The 25,730-nt window shown below is 42.2% G+C and overlaps 2 protein-coding genes across 2 annotated transcripts in view; one reads left to right on the forward strand and one right to left on the reverse strand.

Moving 5' to 3' along the window:
• Window positions 1–16,682, forward strand: part of jupb (junction plakoglobin b) — a 50,648-nt gene extending 33,966 nt beyond the window's left edge. The window contains exons 6-16 of the mRNA XM_028985123.1: window positions 1,212–1,413; window positions 2,277–2,421; window positions 4,025–4,128; window positions 5,285–5,623; window positions 8,031–8,183; window positions 9,698–9,817; window positions 10,301–10,451; window positions 10,637–10,758; window positions 13,595–13,637; window positions 15,308–15,449; window positions 15,784–16,682. Coding sequence (XP_028840956.1) covers window positions 1,212–1,413; window positions 2,277–2,421; window positions 4,025–4,128; window positions 5,285–5,623; window positions 8,031–8,183; window positions 9,698–9,817; window positions 10,301–10,451; window positions 10,637–10,758; window positions 13,595–13,637; window positions 15,308–15,444 — 1,516 coding nt within the window. The 3' untranslated portion in view covers window positions 15,445–15,449; window positions 15,784–16,682. The remainder of the gene's footprint in view (window positions 1–1,211; window positions 1,414–2,276; window positions 2,422–4,024; window positions 4,129–5,284; window positions 5,624–8,030; window positions 8,184–9,697; window positions 9,818–10,300; window positions 10,452–10,636; window positions 10,759–13,594; window positions 13,638–15,307; window positions 15,450–15,783) is intronic.
• A 1,006-nt stretch (window positions 16,683–17,688) lies between these two features.
• On the reverse strand, window positions 17,689–25,070 carry wipf2b (WAS/WASL interacting protein family, member 2b). The gene is made up of 8 exons (XM_028985141.1): window positions 24,940–25,070; window positions 24,081–24,235; window positions 23,740–23,872; window positions 23,244–23,363; window positions 22,422–23,099; window positions 20,304–20,504; window positions 19,908–20,009; window positions 17,689–19,610 (listed from the first exon to the last, which is right to left on the reverse strand). The coding sequence occupies exons 2-8, from the start codon at window positions 24,138–24,140 to the stop codon at window positions 19,567–19,569; spliced, it is 1,338 nt and encodes a 445-aa protein (XP_028840974.1). The 5' UTR covers window positions 24,141–24,235; window positions 24,940–25,070; the 3' UTR covers window positions 17,689–19,566.
• Window positions 25,071–25,730: the final 660 nt, after the last annotated feature.

A 25,730-nucleotide genomic window follows, 5' to 3' on the forward strand; every position in this document is an offset into this window, starting at 1 on the left:
CGTGTGCTGTGCTGCTGTGTATCACATGTGACAATCACTTCACTTTGTAGTGATGAAAAATACAAGACAGGTCAGCCATGAATAATTAATTTGATTAACAAAGGTCAGGAAAAGTGTGGTGCATTTGAAGGACCATACAAAGTCTTGTAGATCTGCTTATGCCTCATCAAATACATCCTTCAAAGAATGTGTGCTCCCGAATTGAGGCATACCAAATAGCCCCTGATCTGAGATCACCTGAGAGTGTGATGAAAAAGAGCAGTTTTGGGGTGTGATAGAAAGCTAACGTTGCTGATTTGCTGTGAGTACCATTATGCTAAATGCTTGCCTTAATTTTATAGACTCTCCAAAGATTTATTATCGCACATGCATGTTTGTGTGTGTGTGTATAAGTCATACATTTCTAGAGAATATAAATGAATAAATTCACCACATTATGGAAGAGCTGGCTTTATATGTGTTGATAGGTGTCCGTGGCAGATGCGGAAATTCTCGTCCTCACCTCCCTCCTGTCTGCTTCCACATGGTTGGAGACGTAGCCCGGAGGTAGCGGAGGCTGCATTAACAGTGAGGGATGTGCCGTGTTAAGCAGCGGCCCGGTGCTCGGGCCTGTCGCTGTGGATTTGTGTGCTGCGGCGTTCCCCCTCCGGCCAGGTCCGACACTGCTGACTCGCAGATTAAAATTCTGCGCCATTATCCAGTGGACAAGACTTGTGTTCGGCTACGACTCGGGCAAGCAGTAGGAAAATGTGATGCCGTGTGATAAATGAAGTGGAATGTGAACCCCCCCTTGGGTGGGGTGATATTAGCGCTACAGCAGTAGTTTTCTTGTGGGATTTTGGATGTGCTGTGACAACTCCAAGGAGGAGGCATACACCTATTTTTCAGATAGATGTCCCCAGCACCGTTATTTTTCTTTTTTGGCGCCAGTGATTCTGTGAGGCGGGAAAGAGATTGATAAAGGAATAGCTCACGTCTCCTCCGTGTGCAGCGACAAATGTTCCTTCCCCCCATTTTCCTCTTTCCGCCCTCACAATCTTGTGTCTGTCATCCTTTAGTAATTTTTTTTCACGTTCTCCTCCATTCATCCCATTTTTATCTGTTTATCTTCTTCATTCCTGCTTTTCTCTGCCTCTTGCTTTCCATCATCCCTCATTCTCATTACTTTTCCCCTCTCAATTTGTCCCTTTGCCTGTGCCTCTCTTTTCAAGTTCGCCCATGGAGTCTGTGCTTTTCTACGCCATTACCACCCTGCACAACCTGCTGCTGCACCAGGAGGGGGCTAAGATGGCGGTGCGGCTGGCCGACGGCCTGCAGAGGATGGTGCCTCTGCTGAAGAAGAGCAATCCCAAGTTCCTGGCCATCACCACCGACTGCCTGCAGCTGCTGTCGTACGGCAACCAGGAAAGCAAGGTGGGCGTGTGTGTGTTCATAGGGCCAAATTATACTCCCCTTACACAGGAAAATAAGAACATCCATGCTCCAATTACTTAGGCATCCATGTTAATCAGTACGTCCACTAGAGGGCGGTACACACTCCGACTTGCCTACAAGCATAGCATTGGTACCATACCATAATACCATAAAGGCTAGTATAATGTATAATGTAAGGAAAAAGGCAAATGAGGAGGTACCAAAACCAGTGGTCCATCTCACAATTCACCATTTGTCATCCATGACTCTCTTGAACTGTTGGCTACAATGATTTCCAGTGGTACAGCTCCTTTCCGTCTTCCTAAAAACACGAACAAATATGGATGAAATAAAGGCAGTGCGTGGCCAGAAGGCTCCCTCCATATCCGCATCCACCTTTAAAGTTGAGCAGCTGTGTATGTGTGTACATAAATACTGGTTGCATAACAGTTGTCAGATAACTGTTGTGTGTGACTGACTGCCAGGTTATACTGGTGTTTTTTTCTGGTTGTATGGTTTAACCTGTGTGTGTGTGTGTGTGTGTGTTTTGTCTGTGATTAGATGATGAATACTGACATGGGCCAGAGTGGCATATGGATGCGCTGGGTTGTGAGGTGGGGCTGGATGGATGGCATGTGGTCAGGATGAATGGATTTTTGTGTGTGAGGGGGAGGAAAAGAGTGCTGAACAGTGACATGGAAAAGAAGAATGATGGAACGAAATAGATGGCGACATGCACAATGAACCATCTGTTAGATACATTTTTACATTTACAGCATTTATCAGGCTCCCATATCCAGAGTGACTTACAATCAGTAAATTTTTCCTGTCTCTCTCCTTCTCTCTCCCTCTCTCTGTATTAGCTGATCATATTGGCTAATGGAGGCCCAGAAAGTCTGGTGTACATCATGAGGAACTATAACTACGAGAAGCTTCTGTGGACCACCAGTCGGGTCCTGAAAGTGCTTTCTGTGTGCCCCAGCAACAAGCCAGCTATCGTAGATGCTGGTAAGTTGGTGTGTGTAAATGAGAGAAAGAGTTTTAAGGGCATGTGTGAGTAAATTGGCAATATAGTGCTTTTGCTGTCTAGCATAAATTTCTCACCAGTGATAATATGAGCTCCTCATAATGAAGCGGCTGTATCGCCTGAAACAGAAAATAATGTTCCTGCGGCTTCTTACATCATGCTGTGACTTAATTCGTCATTTTCATAATCAGATATCATCACTGGATAGCCTTATAAAAGTCCTCCATGGGAGGATCATTAGTACTCAAACCTCAGTTCTCTGGGACACATGAGCTTTGAAACCATTTTTACTTCAGGAGCTTGATTAATAAAGATCCTTGATTAAAAACTTTATGCTTTGAAGCTTTATCTTGCTCCCTTTCTGTCCATTGAACTGATGGACACTAATTACCAATATGGTACAAAATGACAATGTGATTGGTACTCAAGCCTGTTCCCACGCTTGATCCATACTTACTTGCTTGGGCACTTGTTACACACGTTCTTTACAAAAGGGCATCCGTGAGCAACAAACTGTGCTTTTTTTTTTTGCCTCCATCCAATATATAAATTTCCCAATTATGCATGTTCTTTGTTCAACCACACCCGCAATGTTATCTTCAGAATGAAGGTGGATCATGAAAGAGGCTGAAATGTCTGTGGCCATCAGTAAAATGTGGAATGTGATTGTATACTTACTGTCTCCAACCAAAATACATCTACAATCTAATGCAATTTATATATACATACATACACCTACTTATTCCTTTTCTGATTATTTCTACATTGTAGAACAAAATTAAAGACCTAAAGCTATTAAATAAGCTATGAAAGATTAGGTTATGTAATAAACAAAAAAGTCTTAACATAGTAAAATGTATCATGTTTTAGGCTCTTCAGAGCATAAATTTTTTCCCCTTCACTCACCTTAATATGCATCTCAAGAAACTGCTTGTGATGATGCTAGTAGTGTAAAAAAAAATATGTCATGAGAAGGAAGCAAATACACCGGGTCAAAAGGCACACATATTGCACACATCTAAAATGCATGGGTATAAAAAGACATTCAATAAACTGAATAAACATGCTCGAGTGCAAACCGGTAATGCATTTGGTTTTCACTTCGTTCGGAGAGGTGTCTTCATGAATGAATCACGTCCAGTCGAATTGGCATGGACGGGCTTTGCCTCTGTCAGCTCTCAGATCTCCTTCTCGGCCCCTGTGCAAGCATGTCTACATCTCAGGAGTGCAAGTAAACACTTTTTTTTTTTTAAAGCACAAGGGAGAATCATAGCCTTGCTGAAGTGCTTTCGATGTGCATTTTATTTTCAGTTTTACCAAGACCACAGATGAACTTGTCTGACCCACAATATCTAAATTACTTTAAAGCAAAGTAGTATGATTTCGTTCATGCTTGTGCATGGTGTATTTCTGCCTAGCTTTCTCATTGTTGAAACATGAAGCTCAATCACTTTGGATGGGTGTCTGAACCCATTGCTTTATTTTTGCAGTATTGAAGAAGGCCCATAGTCTCTCTTTTTTGGCAGCTGTGATCTCAGTGTGCATGGGCAACGTTTTTCAGACTCAGGCTCTGTTTCTTGCCAGGTGGGATGCAGGCCCTTGGACAGCACCTGACTGGCACTAGCCAGCGCCTCACACAGAACTGCCTGTGGACCCTCAGGAACCTGTCAGATGCTGCCACCAAGCAGGTGAGCCACCAGAGCAGACGTAAAGCCAGGAGACCAGAAGAACTGGGAAGAACTGGGAACATGTTGTTTTGCTATTAGCTACAGGAACAGCTATTTAACTATTACTCCACCAATAAGATAAGGATGACAATGGATTTAATACTTTTATTAGAGTCCTTCAGTCATATTTCAGAACATCCCACCAGTCACCTTTTCATAACTTTGAATGATTAAAACTGTAAGCCTGCATCCTGATTTGAGTTTGATAAATATGGCATCTGCATGCAATGATTTGTGAGATTAGGGTTGAGACTTGAGAAGCAGTCATCAGTTTAAAAAGTACATGAAGCCCAGTCAAATGAAACCAATTACAGCAAGAAGATCAAAACAAGCACATTTCCCAAGAGAATTGCACCGCATTAGCTCATACTACCTGTTGCCAAGGTGGTTGCTATGGCATACCATTTACAATGTGGCTGGCAGATTGTTCTCAGAAGGCCACAAATTGGGTGATTCATAGATGATTCATGTCACCTATTAAAAAATGATCTTTGAATAATTTTATTTAGATATTTAGACCTAAATGCGTATTGACTGAAGAAATATTGGTTAATGGACTAAGAAGGGAGTTATGACTTAAAAAAACTGAGCCTGTCAGTGAATGGACACAATATTACCAACAACAAAAGAAATGTCACAGTTAATATCCTATGAGTTAAGTTAAGGATTATAAGTGGTCTTCGGATGTTGTCTATAATGGCACAGTGGGAGTTGAAAGTGGGATTTTTCATGTGAGGCATTGATTGAGTGTAATACAAACTGCTTTAACATTGTAGATTAAATTACAGGATTATAATTACCTATCAGCAGCTATTCAAAGTCCAACCTATAGCAATACATTTCTAAGAACATAATTTCTTTGCCTTTTCTGAGTTATCGCAAATCCTCTCAACCACATTTTTGACTGCATGCACTTATCTCTTTTTATATCTTCCCCAAGCTTCTTTTCACCTCATTCTAATCGTGACCCCACCTCTCTATCCCCTCAGCACCCCCAAGCTCATTAAGCTTCATTAGCATAGCAATGTGTGATAGGCATGCTGAATAAAGTGGTATATTATAATACAATATAAAAACAGATGCTCCATCTTTATTCCATGTTTTTGTTTATTTGCAGGAGGGCCTGGACGGGTTGCTGCAGGTGCTGGTGACCCAACTCGGCTCAGACGACGTCAACATGCTGACCTGTGCCACGGGCATCCTGTCCAACCTGACCTGCAACAATGCCCGCAACAAAGCTCTGGTGACACAGTGTGGGGGAGTGGAGGCTTTGATCCACGCTGTGCTACGTGCCGGAGAGAAGGAGGATGTGGCTGAACCTGCCGTCTGTGCCCTGCGCCACCTCACCAGTCGCCACCCGGATGCAGAGCTGGCCCAGAATGCAGTGCGGATTCACTACGGCATCCCTGCCATTGTCAAGCTGCTGGGGCAGCCACACTACTGGCCTGTAGTCAAGGTGAGGAAAGGACGAAAATGGTGGGGATATTACAGTCTTTACAAAATAGGATTATTTGATTATACAAATCGAATCCATGTAAGTAATCGATGCCAAGTTAAATATCAATTAACCATGTTAATAATTGCCCAGAGCACAATACTTTCCTCTCTGATTCTAAAATGTGCCCATTTCTTCTGCCCCGAAGTCTGTTCATTTGCTGCCAAAAGATCCCGGCTCCTTGACAGGAGCCATTGTAAGGAGATAATCAATGCAAAAGAAATGATCGAATGAGTTTTCAAAAGCAGCACAAGTAATGCATGAGATGAATATAAAGGGCTCCTCTGTCCCTCAATGTACTGATTAGGTACGCAGGAATATCTTACTATTTTAAATGATTTGACATTAACATATCACTTTGAAATGAAATAAGTATGTCCAAAGCTTGTGCAACAAAGAATACACTGTCATTGGATATTTTACAAGTCCCGCCCCTTTCTCATTTCTTATTCATAGCCAGCTTACTCCGTGCAGTAGGTGCCATCCTGGGACATATTTTTTTCTTCAGAATTTATTTCAGCAATTTTCTTTAGTTTATGCTACATTCTGACAACTATTCAGAATGCTCAAAATATTATGTCTGTTTCTTGGTGCACCAATGTATAAATTAGTATTATTATTATTTATTTAATCAGATCTTTTATGACATATCATTTACTTTACTTTACTTTACTTCGCAGACGCTTTTATCCAAAGCGACTAACAAGAGGAAGACACCAGCTATTCTCATTCGGTTTCCATAGATTTTGAATTAAAAAAAAAAAATAAGCCCTGATAAGGCTTAACTTGTCAAGAATAGAACATGCTAGGAAATAAAGTGCTAGACTAAAAAAAACATATTGACAGAAATATGTTTGTCCTGAAGTGTCATTTAAAACAAAAGCTGGTTATAAATGTGCCAGTAAGTCGTGTAATTAAAATACGAGCTACTCATAACACAATTGTAATTAAGGGGATGTAACTACATAGCAGGGATGACCTAGGAAGATATTTCAGAAGATATCTCTCTCTCTCTCTCTCTCTCTCTGTGTATACCAGGATATTTCTTTCCAGCATCCAAGCATTCTGTGTGGCTGGTGGATTCCACTGATTCAATGCATGCTCAGAAATAGAGCTGGAATAGAGCTTTTATGGAGCCGTGACGCATCTGATTGCATCTCCGATGTGATATTCTGTCGAGATAGTTACATGCTCACCAGAGGCAGAAGTCCTCCTTACCAACAGTTCTTAATGTAAATTTTATTTACCTTTGTGTGCGATTGTGAAACTCTGTGCCTTGTTGGCTGCTAGTATTCAACCCCTTTTGAGCAATTTGGAAGATCAGACCTGTGTATTTGGCAGCACTGACCTTGCTTTTGAAACCTTGTGAGCCAAGAACCAATGAGAGGTGGGAGAGTAGGAGAAAAATGTAAATCACAAGAATGGTTCTTGGACCCCCTAATAAAGTGTGCTGCATCTGCTCCCTGCTGGTCTGGTGTTATCGGTAGGCTCCAAAGCACTCATTCGCCCACAGATGGAACTCTCATCTCTTTTCCCAGCAGGGTTTGCCAAGTACGGCTCAATGACCTTCGTCAAGCCACATTAGAACAATCAAGCTTACACTCACAAAAAATCATGGAGGTGTGTGCTTTCCCTGATCTGTTCAAAGGCTAATGATCCAGAAGGTGGACCTCTGAGTCATGTCTTTATTTACCATTTTTTTTTTGTAATAAATGCGTGTGGTTTACAAATTGACACTGACAAACACATTAATTCATGTATTTTATTTCTGGCATTTTAACACCAATTCTGATTTAATCAAAAAGAGCAGCAATTTAAAGGAAGACTTGTCCATGGCCCTTATGGCCCTTAATAAACATGCATGGTTCTCAGCAGGAGAAGTGGCAGCTTCACAGGGTAAATTTACATGGGCCATCTTTCCCTAACCAGACATGAGGCAGAATAGGAATTGTTAGATCCAGGCGCTTCCTCTGGCTAGGCGGCTTGCTTTTTCTTTGTAATGAAGAGGATATTGTTGGCTAATGATGCAGAATGAACAATGAAGGGCTTGGTGTTGCCAGAAATGGGGGAAATGGTTTTATGTAAGGCTTCAGGCCCAGCCGAGTAGGATGTGATTGTTTTTGGGCCACATTAAGAGGGAGGTGGGGAATGAGAGGACGTTCTAGAAGAAGACTATTGTGGAAATGATGCACCACAGACAGATGTGCACACAAATTAATTGGGCTCATCAAACTATGAATGCAAGCATTAATAACCAAATAATGAAATAATAGGATTAGAAGCATTAAACTATATGTTATTTCTTATTGTTATTGTTAACATTTTAGATTCCTGTAACCCCTTGCTGTGGCTTCTCTCTCTCTTGCAGGCTACTGTTGGCCTGATACGCAATCTGGCACTATGCCCGACCAATCAGGCACCACTAAGAGAGGCTGGGGCAATTCCACGATTGGTGAACCTGTTGCTTAAAGCCCACCAGGACACCCAGAGACACGCCTCCAGTGCTCAGCAGACCTACCAGGTCAGTTTGGTGCAACCCAGTTTACACATACACATATTTATTTATTATTAATAATAATGAGTGCACACATAATCAACATTGTCCATATTCAATTAATTGACAAGAATTAACATGTTTACAATCCATACATCTACATTTACTGCATTTAGCAGATGCCCCGTATCCAGAGCGAATTACCATCTGTACTTACAGGCACAGTCGCCCTGGTGACACTCAGGGTTATCTTTCTTGCTCTGGGACACAATGTTAATAAGTTTGTAGGCACCTGGTTCATAGGCGAGTGTGTTACCTAAAATCTGGGTGTAGATTTTGATGTAAGACCAAAAAACAAGTGGTCGACCTCCATAACCAACCATGAATATAGGCCATAAATCTCAGAGGAAAGCAGACAGATGCAACCATGGCTGCCCATGATCCAATTTGAACACTGACCAAGGCGCCAAAGTTTTTCAACCACAAAGAAGAAAAAAAAGGAAATTGGGGAAATTGGGAACATTTTATTTAGAGTAGTTCTCAAGCTCAAAGGCTTCCACAAATAATCATGGCCCAACTTTTACCAAAGAAATTTTACCAAAGACTCCAAAGAACTTTGAAGCTGCACAGGGAATATGCACACTGCATCAGAACAGGGATTTCATGTTTCACAGAAGCATTCTGCAAGTGCGTCTGAGCAATGATGGAGTTTCTGTGCTAATGCTAAACTCTTGCCCAAGCAATTCATTAGTCAGTTCTGTTTAAATCAGGGTAATCCAATATTTTCACACATTACACATTAAAGATTTATGTAAATCACAATGTTATTTAAAATGTTTATGGTCACATTGACCACATGAGTATCTGTGTCCTGACTGTATCTTAACTGATAAACTGTGATATAATGTTTTCATGTCTAGTTTTGTGCTGTGTACATCTTTCTGGCTGTACGAGTAATTCTTGTTTTTTTTAGGTCTTTAGGCTTGAGGTGTGGCTGGATCAAATTTTGTGTTGTTTATACATTTTATTCATTTAAAATAACCTTTTTAAAAGATACCTGAATTATTTAATATTATTCCTTAATTAACATTCATAACAAACACACTTTATGGTTATGGTTCAGTGTTATAAATAGGTGCAATAATAGTGATCCCATGATTTGCCCAGGTATGCGTGAAATTAGAATAGCATGAAATTAAAGGTGAGGTGATGTCACATTCTGATTGGTTTATCTTGTTACACCCAAAAGCCACTTTTGAAAAATTAAGAGAGTTATGACAACCTTTTTCTGCTTTGCACTCGCATAAAGTCCTTTTCTCCCCACCATCAGGATAAAAAAATAGACCTTGACATATGGATGACTGTTTTAAGATATTTGCCAGATAGGGCCCTGATGTTTTCAGTACTTTACTTTACTGTGTAAAATCCAAACTAAAGAATCTTATGTGCATTTACATCCATTTAATTGCATTGTTGCAGAGCTAATATTTTACATATTGCATTATCATATTCCAGTGTATGAACATGGGTTTGTTTATTAGGACGGTGTGCGCATGGAGGAAATTGTTGAGGGCTGCACTGGAGCGCTGCACATCCTGGCCAGAGATCCGATGAACAGGGGCGAGATTGCCAGCATGCAGACCATCCCTCTGTTTGTACAGGTACCGCCCCCATCCTTGCAGACGCATTATGGGAATTTGTAAATGTTATTCTGCACCGTCGCTGTGCGTTTGTGCTTTGAGTGTTGGGTAAACAGCGAGCGCTTTTCCTGGCAACATGCATTACTTGAGGAACTGTGTTAGTGTGTCTGGTCTTGGGGAAACCAGCAGTCAAGTGCCGAGCAGGCAATTTAAGAATTTTATTTAAACAATCAATCAACTATTTAGTGAATGAATGAGTTAGTTATTCAATAAGAAAGCATGCACATACAGTAGAGAATGTGGACATGTATATGAATAAAAAAACATAACTTTTGACATTAAAATAAATATAAATGATAATAGTTTAATATGATGAGTAGCATACACCTTCAGATGCATTCCCACACTTTGATGATGACGTTGTTTTCGCACGTTAACATGCTGAAGTATCATCAGTATATAATTTACAGTTACCATATTGCGTCCTTCTTAATCTGTCTGCAGCTGCTGTATTCGTATGTGGAGAATGTGAAGCGAGTGGCGGCCGGTGTGCTGTGTGAACTCGCTCTGGATAAACAGTCGGCAGAGATCATTGACGCTGAAGGTGCCTCTGCGCCCCTCATGGAGCTGCTGCACTCCACCAACGAGGGCATCGGTGGGTCTACGTACCTTTATCATAGTTGGAATTGTGTAGTTTTTTGGTTAGTTGCTTGACTCTGGTTGATCGGTGTGTCAGTGTCACCAGACATTTGTTATTAAATGTTATTGCCTGTGTTAATAATGACATTACACTTGATGTAATTTCATTAAACTTTTTTTTTCTTTTTTTATGTGTCACAGCCACCTATGCTGCTGCTGTCCTCTTCCGCATCTCTGAGGACAAGAGCTCCGACTACAGGAAGCGTGTGTCCGTGGAGCTCACACACTCGCTGTTCAAGCATGACCCCGCTGCCTGGGAGATGGTGAGTATAAACTGGCTGCAGCGTCTCCACAGTCCTGGAGTTTCACTACAACAGGGAAACGCTGGACTTTAAATACTGGAGTATCGCGTGAGGCTGATCAGGGCTGACAGGCGTAAGTATTGATTGCATTATTGGTTCAGAGTTCAGAATGCTGGAGAAGGTGGGAGGGGTAGACTGGTTGAAGGCATTTAAGTAAGAAGTATTTAGCAGTTTATTTTACATGGTCTCCCTATTATCTGCAAGTTGTTGGTACTACAAAGTACACCCAATGGTACATCGGGAGTGGCCTTGTAGTACACCTTTAACTCCTAATATGAGGGTTAGACTTACATTTACATTTAAGGCATTTGGCAGATGCCCTTATCCAGAGCGACTTACAACGTGCTTCCATGTTACAATCAATGAAGTGATCAATTCTGGACTCTTAGACTCTTAAGCCTCTTGCAAAGGTACTGTAATGTAAATATGTAGCCTAAAATATTTGAGAGCATACTGTTTTCAAACTCTGATGAAATAGCAAACCTAAAAGGAGAACCTTTTCTCTGATCACTGAACTTCTTTCTTATCTCCTTATCCATTCAAAGAATAAGATGGCAGCACAACTAAGCTCCTACTGGACGGCAATTTGTAACCATTAGGGTTTTTGCCAAATGCTTTCCATAATGTCTGAGCCAGATGAACATTTGGTCAGACTTCAGTCGTAAAGCTGTGTGGAGCAGCTGAGATGAGCTGGAGAGCTGATGCAATATACAAGAATGAGCATTTTTCCCCCTCCATACTGCACATACCGTGTCTTATACTGAAGATATTTTATCGTCAAATATTCATGTTGGGTTTTGATGATTACACATATTTCCAAAAACCATACAGATCACGCTTAAATTGCCTGCATAAGAAAAACAAGCAACCAAGGAATCAAAAGTGGCCATTTTTTGCTCTTTACAACCGTCCTTTTTAATGGCCTTCAGAGACATGCTCTCTGAGCTGCCATCTGTGCCTGTCACCATCATATTATTTTTTGATTTGTTGTTTGGTGCAACCGTGAAACAGTTCAGCGAGTGCATAGGTCATGAATAAGATATTGACTGTGACTCATAATTCATGCAACTTTTCCTAGAGTAGCTTATAATGGGACAGAGAGTGTGGTAGGGGGTTTGGTACAGATTACACATTGCAGTACCATGAGGTCTTTTCTAAATGCAATCCTGCTGCAGGTAGGTACTGATGATTTGAATCCACAGGAAAATGATGAGGGTCACCACCATGGTCTTTTCACTGTGACTTTAAACAGTCCCAAATTATGACCTTGTCTCGGTACATAGGTACAGAAAGTCAAAGTGCAGGAACATTTGCGCACCACACACTTGATTCAGCGTCAGTTTTGGAATGGCGGGGGAAAAACGGCTTTATTCAGCAGTGACCAGCATGTACATGTCCAGCACAGTAACCAGCAAAGATAGTTACAACATAACATACGGCTCTGTGCTGCATTTTATGGCTGGATACATTTATTGATTGATTTATCCTGCAGGAAATTAAAGTGACGGAAGTAACAGTATCCAATCCTGTGCAAAAACAGAATACAATGGCTATGTAGTAAATGTGGGGCTTATTCACTGAAGAATTACATGAAACAAGAAAATGTTTGCCCATTTGATTTATTGACAGGCATGGCGTGCGTGAGAGCTGTCAATCAGGCTCCTCTCATTTTAAACCCATTAAAGATTCTGGATATTCTGGATTATGACTAATAACACACCATTTTTGCAAATCCGGAGGATACCTTACCTTACCTTTGCGAACAAGCCCCACACCAAGCTCCATAGTGTTAAGCAGCAGGATCAAACTGAGCATGTCTGCTCATTTATCTGTTAAATGTTTAATTATCTGCTATTTTGCTGCCAACATGGGCTTCAAGGAATGGTTTGTTGGTTTTTCATGCCTGACACTCTTTTAAATTGTCACAGTGGACATGATCGCTTCTGAAAGGAACGAGCTGTGAAATGGGGTTCATGTTTCACATGCAGCTGTTAGGGACGTGTCAGAAGTGAAACACACCACAGCTGTGTGTAGACAAAAGGACATCCTGTCCACAGTGATCAGTGTGTACAGCGTACAGTGCAGTTCACACACTACAGAATGTCCATGGTTATATGTGAGCAATATCTAGAAGGGATGTCATAAACATCATAAATATGTTTTAGACGTGTTGGTGTGATCATTCATTTTTTAACTGCTGATGTGTTGAAATGAAACGATAGTAGCGTAGTGGGTAAGACACTTGCCTATGGACCAGAAGTTGCCGTTTACTACCATTGTGTCCCTGACCAAGACACTTAACTGCGTCTCCAGGGGGACTGTCCCTGTAACTACGATAAGGGCGTATGGTAAATTATGTAAATGTAATGTAATGTACCTGGTGTTGTGTAAATTACAAATTAATTATCCCAGTCACTCAGCTCCAACTTCCTTATTCCTTATTTACATTTACAGCATTTAGCAGATGACATTATTCAGAGTAACTTACATTCACTAGTTACAGGCAATAGACATAACCTATTTGAACCTATGATCAACAATGGTCATCTGGTTCATATGTAAGTATATTACACACTAGGCTACTACCATCCTTCATAAGATTAAAATGTAAATCTGCATCCTATTTCTAACTGTAAAGCACCAATCCAGAAATGAATGCACTCCATATTTAAGATGGGGGACAGGTGGAAAGGAGTCCAAAGAAGGGTGAAAATTAGCTGAATGAAAGGTTATGCTCGCTGTTGGACTCCAGTGGGATTTTCAGGGTTTTGCTGACCACTTGTGTTCCTTCCCTCAGGCTCATAACAGCATACCATTGGACCCTGGATACATTGCAGATGGTGAGCGGTGCTTTCTTTTATACTGTCATGCACTGTAGAAGTTTCAAAAATAACAATGCAGCATAGTATGCTATATTTGGTGTAGCAGTGTGGGACAGGAGTTCACTCTAAAGTTATGGTCAATGTGCCTTTGCATTAACAATAATCTGCCCTTAATGCTCAGACTCAAAATTCATGGTATCCAAATCATATAACCATTGAACTGAAGTAACAAAGGCACTGAAATAGACAGTGTTTTGGGCCTAGTACTCCTAAATGGCCCTAGTTGGATAGGTTGGTTCATTCATCCAAAATGTGCTGATTAGCAAAACAATAACTTTAGAAAAGAAAATAATCTAAATGAAGTACATGTCAGTGTGTGTTTGTAGAGGGAGGGAAACATAGTGAAAGTGTCTGAGGTCTGACTGATCAGCTTTGCTGGCAATGACTGACTACAGGATTTACCCTAGAGGCTGATCATTTAGTCTATGTATCTCTTTAACTCCATCTTGCTCACTAATACACACACACAGATACATTTGATATTAACCTTTTTTAATGTGTCCTCCCATGACATGAGCATTTTTTTGCTTTTATATCGGTCTTACTGGTCCCCTAATATTATATATTCAACCTGGGTGCAGAATTATGGCCACATTTAGCCAGTCCCACAATTAGACATTTCAGTGTGTGTAGCTTTAAATGCAAATGAGGAGGAGAGCGGCCTATAGAATTTGAGGGAGCATTCTTGGAAATGACCAAGAATTCACCAACCAAGTTTTTCCAGAAAAATAGCGAGGGGAGGTAACCTTTCCTCTTATGACAATAAGGGGACAATAAGGGGACAAATTCCAGATCCAGTCTGTCTTGAGCTGACGACCTCTGAATGGCAAAGCAGAATGGCGACAGCACCCTTTAGGACAGGCTAGGGGAACTTGCATTAATGTTAAATAATCTCGTAAAGTGAAATTTTCATGTCATGGGATCTTTAAATACAACTTGCCATCATTGAATTTTGTTAAAAGAGGGGCAGTGGTGGCCTAGTGGTTAAGGAAGCGGCCCCGTAAATAGAAGGTTGCCGCTTCGAATCCCGAGGTGCCACTGAGGTGCACTGAGAAAAGCCCCGTCCCCACACACTGCTCCCCGGGCGCCACTGCTCACCAAGGGTGATGGTTAAAAGCAGAGGACACATTTCGTTGTGTCACCGTGTGCTGTGCTGCAGTGTTTCACAATGCAGTGAAAGTGCTGCAGTGTTTCACTTAATTTAAATAAAAGAATGGAAGGTGAAGTGAAAAGTAACATATTTATAAATGCATGCAGGGAAACACATCTAAGCAGATGAGAGTTGTTGAAAGAGGGTACACCTGGTTTGCCCTTCATCCTTTCTAGTCATCGTGCCGACTCACGCTCCTGCTGTGTGTGTAATAGACTTGGCTCACCTCCACCACACAATGCGTCATAGCCCTGGGGGAGTGTGTGTATGTACGTGTGTGTTTCCATTAGGAAAAGGTCACTGTTGCCTGTCGCAGTGCTGGGCACACAGCAGCAATTTTGCTGAGGTCTCTATCCAGCAGCAGCTCATATATTCGCTATATAAACCAACGCATCGCCGTTAAGCGCCGGACGGGACCCCTACTTCATTAGCCATTTCTGAAATTTGCTGTAACTTTAAGACCATTCCGCTCCCTCAGATTTGGATGGCGCTTACCCTCCCTATGGATATCCTGACATCCCCTTGGACGCACTGCCACTGGAGGCTGACATGCATGAACCCTACATCCCGGAGATGGCCTACGACCCACGGCAAGCATACCCCGAGCCACTCTAACACAGGTTCGTGCCCATTTTCTGAGAATTTCGTGTGGCATTCATTTGCAGCGACAATGGAACATGTACCACGGTATATATTACAGTATTTCACAGTAGGATATTTATGCTGTTTAAAAGAAAACAACAAAGCATGACATCTAGAGTTTATTTCTGAATATGATGAGTATGTTTTAGCAGTAAACAGAGTTTCATGACAGGTGTCACGATTTTTGGAATTGGGGTAAAAACACAGGATGATAAAATGTCCAACATACTTGAGGGGTTATGGACTTGTGTAATTAATAAAGCCCTCCCAAACATTTCATTCCAATTCTTTTCTTTTCTTTTTTTTTTACAGGAAATCTTACAGGAAAAAAGGGCGACTGACGCTCACAAAGGGAGGAATCCACCTAACAAGCTTGTGCTATATGGGACTGTACACAAACTATATAAAAACAGTTATTATGGTGTTCACAAAAAAAAAAAAAGTTTCTTTGTTATAAACCTCGATGTTACAGAGCAGCAAGCTTTACTTTTTAGATGCTGTGGTTTAGCCATTTTTTTTCTCACAGAAATAACATGTTGCTTCTTTTGGATGTTTCATCATCCCTTATGCATGTCAGAGAGCATAACGTCATTCTCCTCACAGTTAACTTGTAGGTGGCCGTGTTCAGACGGGTGCAGGAGGGGTGGGCGGGAGCACCGGCTGGTGTTTAGTGTTACCATAATTAACTACAGCACTAACCAAAGCTGGGCATCGGAGGCGCAGTCGCAGTCACCATGAATAAGAACACCTGAATCATACATGCGCTTCAGACAATGATCTAATATTTTAAAAATGGACATCTCGCGCCCTGCATATTGTAAAAGTAAGAGCGGGCATTTCTACACTGTGTGTGTATCTTTATCTGTCAGACAGGGGGTGGGGTGGGTGGTGCGAGGGCTGAAGAAGTGTTGGCTGGGGAGCAAAGCCAAAGAGATTTATTTTGTGATGATAATCATGTAGCTTTGTTTGTTATTTCCTCTTTGTCTTCTCGTGATTGGGGATCCCATGATCCCCTTGTAGAAGCAGTGCAAGACCAGTGCAGTAACACATTCCAAATTTCCATACGAGGGAACAAAACAAATAACGTGACTAGGTGGTGGACATAGCACACTAAAGGGGGGGGTGAAATATAACAGTATGAATATGCATTTTTACAGAGCATTTTTAGTTAGTTTTTGTTTCCTTTTTTAATAAAAAGCTATATTAACTAATGTGCCTACTATGACTTTGTTAATATGCAATGTTAATAATGTGTCCACTTCATCGGTTCATGAAGCACACAAAGTATAATTATGCACAATATTATAAAATGAGGGAAGTACCTGTAGCAAAAGGTGTCTCGTTGCACCACCATGTGGCGGAGTTCGGTATTGCAGTCTCCTCAATTTAAACAGGTAAATTACATTTACAGCATTTATCAGACGCCCTTACCCAGAGCAACTTACAGTCAGTAGTTACAGGGACTTACAGTCCCCCTGGAGACACTCAGGGTTAAGTGTCTTGCTCAGGGATGGTAGCAAGTTGGATTTGAACCTGGGTTTTCTGGTTCACAGGTGAGCGTGTTACCCACTAGGCTACTCCACCCTTTATTAAATGAAATTATTGGAAATATCCATTATTGTAAATTAGCTGTTAAATATAGATTACATAGGTAATATGTAATTTATGGATGAAGGATGAAAGTTAACACAATGTAATAACCACATCATACTGCAATATATATATATAATGTGTTATTATGAGGCCTTTTTTAAAGGCACTTCACGGTTGGAGGGTAGGTCTTATTGGCAACTGACAGTCCCTCCAAAGCATCTCCAGAGCCAAAATCATAGATCGAATGCAGCAAACAGAGGAGCAACATCAATGAAGACCAAAGAGCAGACCGCTTCATTCATCCCTGCCACACATAAAGTTTTTTATTTAAAGTGTGACATGGCTGGCTGAGAGGTGCAACACATACAATGAACACAAATCAAGCATGGAATGGAGTGAATAAAAAAAAAAAAAAAAGGGGTGGGGGGTATGAATTCAGTATCATACAAGGGAGAGACAAACACCATCACATAGATCTAACAACTACTGTCCAACTTTTACACACTTTTATTATATTTATTATCACTCCCCTGTTTTAATGACTATAATACAAGCTTTTTACAACTTAAAAAATAGACCGATAGCTATCATAGTGCCCTACATATAGTGTAAATATAATCTGTCTTTTTATTTATTTTTCTTTTTTTTTTTTTTTTTTTTTTTTAAACAAATTATGTACAGACAACACTATGTATATAAGGCAGTCAGCAAGGGGAAGGGCATGTTTAGGACATTTTACTTGGAAAAAGCAGCAAGGTTTTGCTGGGAGGGGCGGGAACAAATTTGAACCCGTGAACCAAAACAGGTGCCAGCCCTGCAGAAGGTTTCCCGCCCTCGCTTGCCTGAAGTTCCTGTTCACAGATGAGCTTTCCTTAAATGGGCGTTTACAGCTAGACTAAAAATGAGATCCAGCCTGCCCCCCAAACAGATTTGGCCAATTACAGGTCTGATGAAGTAACCCCCACAAGAGTCTAATAGGTTTAACGTTGATAATATTTTCTTTTATTTGCTCCTCAGGGAAATGCTGTGCTGCTAAACGATTACCGCCTCCCCTGGAGTTCTTACCATGAGAACGTCAGTCAGAACAGTGTACCTTACCGTTAAAACACAATACCAGTAACGTGTTCGTTAAATCAAATACTGAGACACAAGAAGATCCTGATTTCAGCACCCAACACTCAACATATGCTGTGTGTCTTTCTAAACGTAGATTAAAGTTGTTTTTTTTATGAATGGAAGTGACTAAAACTGCAGTAAAGAGCTACAGCCACCTGTTTTAACACATCTCAAGGCCAGACATGTGAGTGCTGCTAGACGGGCCACTGACTGGCTTCCAACGCATGCAACGCACTTTGTTATACAGAGATGCCGCGCTGTGCGAACAGTGATACAACAACAACCCACAGTAGTATTTTTAACCCTGGACCACCCCTCCCCACACACACCCCTACACACTTCTTAATAAAAAGTAAACAGGAGAGCCTCGCTCTGCACTTATGACCAGGAGCATTTAGGCTCATGCACACAAAAAAAAAAAAAAAAAAATTAAAAAAATGAATTACAGAGAGAGCGCATGCATTTGAGTATTTTTGAACAGGAATAGCATTGTTGGGGTAAAAAACAAGAACCCTCTATGCCACCCCAAGATAAAAGTTCATCTCACAAAAATTCCAAACAGAAGTCTGTTCCTGATTCGCCCCAAATGTTTTCCCCCCCGTTCACAGAGAGAGAAGAAATGTTGGCAAAATTTTGGAAAGCATGCTGCCATTTATGGTTGGTAAATGAGTGTGGAATGGAGCGGCGATTATTCCAGTTATGTTCTTCTTTGATTGGCACTTGTCTGAGAAAGAACTTCCTTTCCCATCCTGTGGCCCCAGTTGGGGACAAAGCACGCCCTGAATTGAAGTGGACCCTCTGAGCAAGAGAAAGAACTATGCCCTCCACATTCCACCAGTGGGCGTCGTTTCCCCAAAGTCAACCAGCTGCTGGCACCAGTCATTGTCTGGTGGATTTCAAAGGTTTTCAGTCCTTCGTCATTTCTGTTATTCCAGTAATCAGCACATCCACAGTACATGTTCTTGAGGAGCTGAAGCTAAAATGAAATGCCACTTAAAAACTGAATATGTACTGTTGCCGTGTCAGTGGCCAGGTGCATAGTCAGAGTGTTTAAAATATACTCAAATGTGACTTAAGATCTAGGTTAGGATAAATACTTGACTGCAGTCGACTGCATTTACAGCTGCTATATTTTATGTAAGGGGAAAATACATATTGGCCTTTGTATTGTCCTCTCTCTCCATGTTTCTCTGAAAAAACAAAGCTGTGTGTAAAGATCAGAATGCATTAGGGGAATTGATGTGAAATAAATGAAGAAATGTTAACGAAACATAGGCGTAACATGTAGATTCTGATCTGTTAAACAGTCAGTGTATGTGTAGTTTTTGTGTGCACTGCGTCGAATGGCCTGAACCCCTGTCTCTCGACAGCGATGCTTCACGGTGTTCACCTTCCCACCGGTGGCAGAGGCGGGGCTCCCCGCATCACAACTGGAAGTCAAAAAATAAACAGGCAAATCAAAAACAAGGTATCAAGTTCCAAATCATTTAAGAAATATGTTTGCCCCTGGACATTTATGTCATTAAACACAAACCCCAGTGATTCACTGCAACCAGTAAAAGAGGAAATATAAAGCAAATGAAGAAATGCAGACAACAGAACGGAGTTGTCCCTTGTCCAACTAGATCGAACCGTGGTACAGGTGAGCTGGGTTGGTTTGGAGTGTAATTCATAACCATTCATGATGCACACCATCCATTAGCTGAGCTTGTTATTTGATAACCCACCTCTGTTAGCTTTGCTGGGATAGATCTTAGTGAAATGCCTGTATTCTTCCGGAGGGGGGAAATCATCCAGAGGGTGGAAGGAATACTTTGACTCAAAATCATCTGAGGAGCATGAAAAGATGCAAATGATGAATGATTAAGCTGTATGGTCCCAGGGGGTGCTTTCATTTAACTAATTTCATTCAACATTCATAAGCACCTTTATTTTTAAAAGTGTAGTGAAAAGCCTTCCTAAAAGGCTTTTCTGTACCTTTATTGTCATACAAGGAACCCATACATTTATTAAAGATGTTGGATTTTGTCAACAGTTATGGCAGGAGAGGGTGAGTAGCTGTAATGAATGAAAGAGTGGGGCGAAACGTGCCCCCACAAGGAGTGAGTTTGAGCTGAACTCACCTACGAAGGAACGGGGGATGGAGGAGTGTCCATTTCGGATGGGCGGGGGAGGGGGCGGGGGTCCGGCAGGTGTGCGGGAAGGGGGAGGAGGGGGCTTGCCTCGGCTGGGGGCTTCTGTGGAGCTACCCTGAGTCCTGTATGGGGGCGGTGGGGGTGGAGCCTCGCGCCCATTGCGCGCCGTCTGCCCAGGTACAGGCGGGGCTATGACAGAAATGTAGTCAAAGTTAAATAAAACTTAAAAGCACACAAAATTTTGCATGACCATTTTTAAGGCACAAAATTCTTGGACAATCAACAATCATAATTTTTCACCATTTGAGATAATATCAGGCAGAAAGCAAAAATATATCAGTGTCACATACGGAAGCAACACTAGATGGAGCTGCCTGATTGTGAACAAGCAAATGAGTTATCAGGTAATCAGGATAAATCTTTGTGGTCCATTTAATGAGATATCAACAGTACAGTAAATGAAAGTGAAGTGATTGATTCACTGCAGCACAGCACACTGTGACACAACGTAATGTGTCCTCTGCTTTTAACCATCACCCTTGGTGAGCAGTGGGCAGCCATTACCGGCACCCGGGGAGCAGTGTGTAAAGTATGAATGTCTAATTTAAATGTCTCACAAGTCTACAGAGTAGGAGCATGCAAAAGTTTGACTGGTAATGTATCAATGTATTCATAATTTTTTGCAAATACTCAAATAATTAATGTTTACTACTAACACTCAGGGTTATTTAAAAAAAAGCTATATAATTCAAATTTAAGCATGCAGGTAGCTCTTTTGCCTTAGGTCAAGAATGAGTATACATACATTTTAACATTACTGATGATTCCACACCTCAGAATTTACATTTGCCAGAGTAACTAAAGTGTAATGAGAGAGGCTGGTCTCCGTCTCACCCTCCTTAACATCCATTTAGTTGCACTAGTAGTGCATTGTAGTTATAATGTAGAAAGGTGTTTCTCGCACAGTCTTACGGGAACTGCATACTTTGATATATATATATATATATATTCATTGAACTTCGTTTCGTATGTATTAATTCTTTATTTATATGTTTATTTTTGTTAATAAAACTATGTTTATTTCGTATTCCAAAGTTTTTCAAGATCTGGAAAATTCTCATAAAATTCCATGACTTTTCCAGGTTTATAATGACCTTACGAACACTGATGACCAGTGGTCTTTTAAATATGTGCTGTGATTGGTTCTTATGACTGAACACTTGATAAGTAACAAGCACAAGAATTACTTGGCGATATGACAATCACCAGCCATTTCGCTCTTTGCTAGCTAGCAGTACGGGAAGAAGAACTGGAGGAATTAAAGTGTGTTCAGGCTCCCCTGTAGAGGTGAAGAAGCATGTCACAACAGCACCTGTGCACACATTCCACAGCCTGCCACCCCACCCATGTGAAGATTTCACAAGTCCTGCTTGACTCCGAATACCTCCCTCTGCCCTAAAACGGGCCTCACTCTGTGCCTGCAGAAAAGGCCTGAACCTAATCCACACCCACATGCAGATAGATTTCTGCGGATTTTAGCGGCCTATTGCAAAAGCATTAATCCCACTATGAATCGACAGAATGTTCTAAACCAGTTGTTCCAAACGTGAAGCCCCCCAGGTTGCGCAGACCAACCCCACCGCAAAAAAAACCAAACAATTGAAATTGAGTATGAATATTTACAGGATTTACATTTACATTTAAAGCATCTATCAGACGCCCTTATCCAGAGCGATTTACAATCAGTAGTTACAGGGACAGTCCCCCTGGAGCAACTTAGGGTTTAAGTGTCTTGCTCAGGGACACAATGGTAGTAAGTGGGATTCAAACCTGGGTCTTCTGGTTCATAGGCGATATAGTCTATATAGCATAAAGGTTCATACAGAGTTTTGATTATCGCATTAGGTGTGTTATTTGGAATTTTAATGTTTACAAATGTAATTTTGGTAACCTCAGCGCAGGTACAGTTCCACGCAAACCCAGGTTGAGAACCACTGTTCTAAACAAACTCGGGAAGTTTTCAATAAAATTCAATGTAGAAAATACACCCAGAACAATAGAATTACATTTCAGAAATTTTTGCAGGAAGGGGACAGAAGGACCTACCCGCTCCACGTCCAGGCGGATCCCTTGCAGGTGGAGGTGGTCGGGCTGCCTGTGGGGTGGGTGATGGGGGAGGGGGTGGTGCATGGGCGCGAGTTGGGGTGTGCCCAGCAGAGGCTGGCTTCTTGCTGAGGGAGTTGTGTCTCTGGGGCAGTTCGGGTGCCGCCTCATTTACTGGGCTGGACGGCCCATTGGAGACTGCTTGTGGTTGCCGATATGGAGGAGGAGGCGGAGCCAGGGAGGATGAGGACGAGGACGATCCACCCCCTGTGGGTGGGCGTCGATTGTTGTGGGGCGAGGGTGGGGGCTTAACTGGCGGTGGCGGGGCGTTCTCACGTGCAGGTGAGGGCGACGGTCCCCTTTGGCCTGGCGTGGGTGGAAGGGGCTTCTCACGGTTGTAGGACTGATTTCCAGCCTTTTGGGGTGGGGCGGGAGCATTGCCTCTACGTGAAACAGGGGGTGGGGGAGGGGGTGCTGAGGAGCTGTGTTTCATGCCACTGGAGGGGCTTCCACCACTAGGTGGGCGTGAGAGATCAGGAAGAGAAGGCCGCTGGGAGCGTGACTGCTCTGGTGGGGAGGACTGCTGAGTTGGGCTGTCAGTCTCTTCAGGGCGTCCGGGGGGGCGGGGAGCAATAGGCCGCGATCCAGGTGGCTGCAATGCTGACCGGTTGCCTGAATTCTCTGCAGAACAAATACAACAGTACCGCATTTCTAGCTGATGGAACCAGAACATTCCTACTAACAGGTCTCAATTTAACAAAACAACATTTATTTCTTTTTTCTTAACAAAACAGTCCAACAGGACCAACAACGAATGATTTTTACCTGCAACTGATCGCAGTTTAGGCACACCCCCCTGGAAAAGACCTCCCATTGGTTGTACTGCTCCAGACACACCCCCTGAGATGCTACTGTTTCCAACACCTGCTGAGGGGCCTTTTGGCTCTGTGGATTAAAAAAAAAAAAATTTAAAATCATCATAAGCAATGGGGAAACAACTCACCAAGTGTAAATTCCTTTGGACATTTAGAGGAAACTGGACAACCCAGAGGAAACTCTTGTGGGGAGAGCGTGCAAACTCTACACACACATAGAAGGTCTCAGACGGGATTCAAACTCACAACTTTGGAAGTCTGAGTAATTATAAAAATTAAAAATACTAAACATATCTATAATAAATAAGTATTAGTGTGGATCTTTTATTGCTAAATTTACAGGAATTTAACAAGAATTCTACAATCTTCGGACATGTCCACACATATACAACAAATTACTGAAAGAGTCATTTTCAGACCATGAACTCAATGTTCACGCTGCTCACTTTCAATCACAGGTGCACTCCGATCATTCACCACACCCACTTTCTTCAGCTTGGCCCCTTTGCAGATGTCAGAGAGGAGGGCTCCTCTACCTTTCTCCTCATCTTTGTTCAGCTTTGGTGGAGTAGTGTTTGCCTGTGGTAAAAAAATTAAAAAAAAACTAAATCAGTGGAGAAACATCTTCGAAATTCTCAACTACTTCACATTGTATACTTACTGTACATAATGTCAAAACACTACAACAGTGCAATTACGAAAAAAACTATGAAACTCATTGGGAGAAGAAAGAAAAAACAGCCATAATCTTGGGGTGCTGGGCATTTGCTGTAAAACGGGCGTATACCTGACTGAAGGTGGGTGGTGGTGGTGGTCCACCCGGAGGAGGAGGAGGAGGAATCGGCATCTTCGTCCTGTCAGAACAGGGTGGGTGTGTGTGTGTGTGTGTGTTTGTGTGGATGCACAACAAACAATCTCAGATACAGATGAACTGGAAGTCACCTAGAGATGGAAAGAAAATACCTTAAAACCAGACACTGGATAAATATGAACAATATAATTCACTTGTACAATTTGTGGTTGAAATGTAGTTTCAATAAAATACAAATAATACAGACATTATGAAAAGCAGCACATCATTATATATGTAGAATAATGAAATGTGAATATAACCCTGTTTGAAGGTATTCCAATCAATATAATCGGTTCTGGAAAGAGCTGGTTCCTTGTGGTATTAGCGGAATAATAAGCAAAGAAATAAAGACGGGACTCTTTATTACGCAGCTTATCGCACAACAAACTCATCTCGAACCACTTGATGTCGTGATAACCAGCCGACCAAATAAAATCCTCTTCCACGTCCACGGACCTACGCAAATGTGGCATTTTGAACCAGATTTGAACCATCTCCGCGCACCGAGGCCGGAGATCTCGCCAGCATCGACCCAAAGGAGACGTCACACGACCGTGAGACCACGGCGTCGAGCCCGAAGAGGTCGGCCTCCGCCACGGCGACTAACTAGCAGTTTAAAAAGGCCGAAACACGGGCGCACGTAAACATGTACGACGTGGACAAGGAGCAGCTAGTTTTTTTTTTTTTTAATCTTCTGCCAAAACTAGCCGTGCGGCTAATACCCGCTGACTCTTCTGACCATGCTGATATATATTTATCTATCGGCGGGGAGTAATAAAAAGAGGGGGGTTACCTATCTCATCTGACCGTGCACTCGGCGCTGCGTCCGGGGAGCTCATTCTGCCATCACATCACGTCTCCGGCTCCGGAGGAGGCTTCTTCTTCGTCTCCTCCTCTTCTTCTTCTTCAACTTTCCCGGAGGCCGGGCGGCCTTCGGTGGCGCGGTGCTGCCCCCTAGAGCGCAAGGTGAGGAACCGTCTTGCAATGGCTTTGGTCCTCAAATTGTGCTGTGTGCTATGTGGGTTTCGGGTCTTTAACCATCAACTTTGGTGAGCAGTGGGCAGCCATGACAGGCGCCCGGAGAGCAGTGTGTGGGGACGGTGCTTTGCTCAGTGACACCTCAGTGGCACCTTGGCGGCTCGGATTCGAACCCGGGGCTGGTTCTTTAACCGTTAGGACACCATTGTCCCCTTTGCAGCTTGGTTCATGGTGGGTTCTGGTGCCGGCCTGATGCTGGACGGGCCGTGCTTCTCCTTCATTAAGATCATCCATAGAAATGGAGAATGATAAAAGGAAATGTGGTTCATAGGACCAGGCCACTTCTTTCGTTTGTCCATGGCCCAGTTCTGATATTACTTGTAGGTACTTGTAAGTATTTGACAGGCATTGACATTCGGAATTTTACATATATTTTATATTTTTATATTTAACATATGTTGTGTATTTTATATAAAGCACTTAAAGCAGACCTGATGTACACAACGCACAACACACCGAAGGTGTAGCATTGACAACGTAGCAGGTTCCATACTGACCACAAGGAGGTGCCATCTGCTCATTTGGCCCTCAGCAGACATCTGGCTG

The sequence above is a fragment of the Denticeps clupeoides genome, chromosome 7 (assembly GCF_900700375.1).
Source record: "Denticeps clupeoides chromosome 7, fDenClu1.1, whole genome shotgun sequence".
NCBI classification, from domain to species: domain Eukaryota; kingdom Metazoa; phylum Chordata; class Actinopteri; order Clupeiformes; family Denticipitidae; genus Denticeps; species Denticeps clupeoides.